This window comes from Elephantulus edwardii, unplaced genomic scaffold (assembly GCF_000299155.1).
Source record: "Elephantulus edwardii isolate Elephantulus edwardi_28Jun2011 unplaced genomic scaffold, EleEdw1.0 scaffold00088, whole genome shotgun sequence".
NCBI lineage: Eukaryota > Metazoa > Chordata > Mammalia > Macroscelidea > Macroscelididae > Elephantulus > Elephantulus edwardii.
Genome location: NW_006399838.1, coordinates 7,806,918 through 7,808,130, shown reverse-complemented (window position 1 = coordinate 7,808,130; position 1,213 = coordinate 7,806,918). Strand labels below are relative to the sequence as shown.

Below are 1,213 nucleotides of genomic sequence, written 5' to 3'. Positions count from 1 at the left end.
GGGAAGGATCGGGCTCCAGGAGACGGAGACCCCGCAGCTCCAAGCCCCGGGGAAGGATCTGAGTTCCCGGGAGAAGACGACCCCGCGGCTCAAGCCCCGGGGAAGGATCTGGGTTCCAGGAGGCAGAGACCCTGCAGCTCCAAGCCCCGGGGAAGGATCTGGGTTCCAGGAGGCAGAGACCCTGCAGCTCCAAGCCCCGGGAAGATCCTGGTTCTAGGGAGCTCCAAGCCCCGGGGAAGGATCGGGCTCCAGGAGGGTTTCCGCCTGGCCAGGCCCCAGCAGTCCAGCCGCTCCCGGACCCGCGCGGGGCCCCCTTCTCCACGCCTCCCGGGGGAGGCAGCCCGGAACCCCGCGCCTCGGGTTCTCCGGCCGCCGAGGGAGGGAGGCCGCCGAGGGACGGAGGCCGCCGAGGGGCTGGCCGGCTCCGGGGCGGAGAGTGGGCAGCGTCCAGGAGGCCTGGCGGCGCCCGCCCACCGCGATCAGGACGGCCCGGTGCCCCGGCCGGGCCCCCGAGCGGGGATGACAGCGCCCACCGGCGCGCGCCGCCCCCCACGCCCCCCGACCCGGGCCCCCGGCCCGATCGTGCCCGCAGGGGCTCCCCACCCGGGATCCGACAGCGGAAGGGGCGCTCCCGCCTGCAGGGTCCACGGCGCCCTCACGGATGCCTCCGCCTCCCCCACACACACCCCCGAGCCAGGCGGGCGCCGCCCCGCGAGGAATCGGGCTGCCCTTTCCCCTGCTTCCCGCGCAGGGGCTCCGAGATCGCCCCGGGAAGGACGTGTCGTCGGCCCCACTCGCCCCGCGGCTGCGACATCAGCCACCAGCCAGTCACTCACTCCGCTTCCGCCATCTTCTCTCCTCCATCACTAACACGGGCTGCGCATGCGCCCCGGCAGCGCCGCCGGAGGGGCGGGGTCGGCGCGCCGTGCGGTCACGTGGGGCGTCCGAGGTCACGTTGGCTCACGTCGCCCGCCTCGCCCCGCCCACTCGCCCCGCCCACCCCCGGGCTGCCTGGCTCTGCAGAGAGACCGCGCTTCCCTGACCTGGGTGCTACAGTGTCTCCGCTGCAAGTCCTTGCTTTCCTGTGCCTTGCATCTCCTTCCTGGTGGGGAGGGGTCTGTAACAAAGAAGTTCTGCTAAGACTGTTATATTAAAAAAAAAATGCAAAAAAATAATTAAAAATTTGGAGAACCTCCAAAATATGCAAATATGA

At 70.4% G+C, this 1,213-nt stretch overlaps 1 protein-coding gene across 1 annotated transcript in view; it reads right to left on the bottom strand.

Moving 5' to 3' along the window:
* The window catches only part of PHC3 (polyhomeotic homolog 3 (Drosophila)), an 80,047-nt gene extending 79,190 nt beyond the window's left edge, over nucleotides 1-857 (bottom strand). The window contains exon 1 of the mRNA XM_006890363.1: nucleotides 837-857. Coding sequence (XP_006890425.1) covers nucleotides 837-850 — 14 coding nt within the window. The 5' untranslated portion in view covers nucleotides 851-857. The remainder of the gene's footprint in view (nucleotides 1-836) is intronic.
* Between the last annotated feature and the right edge of the window lie 356 nt (nucleotides 858-1,213).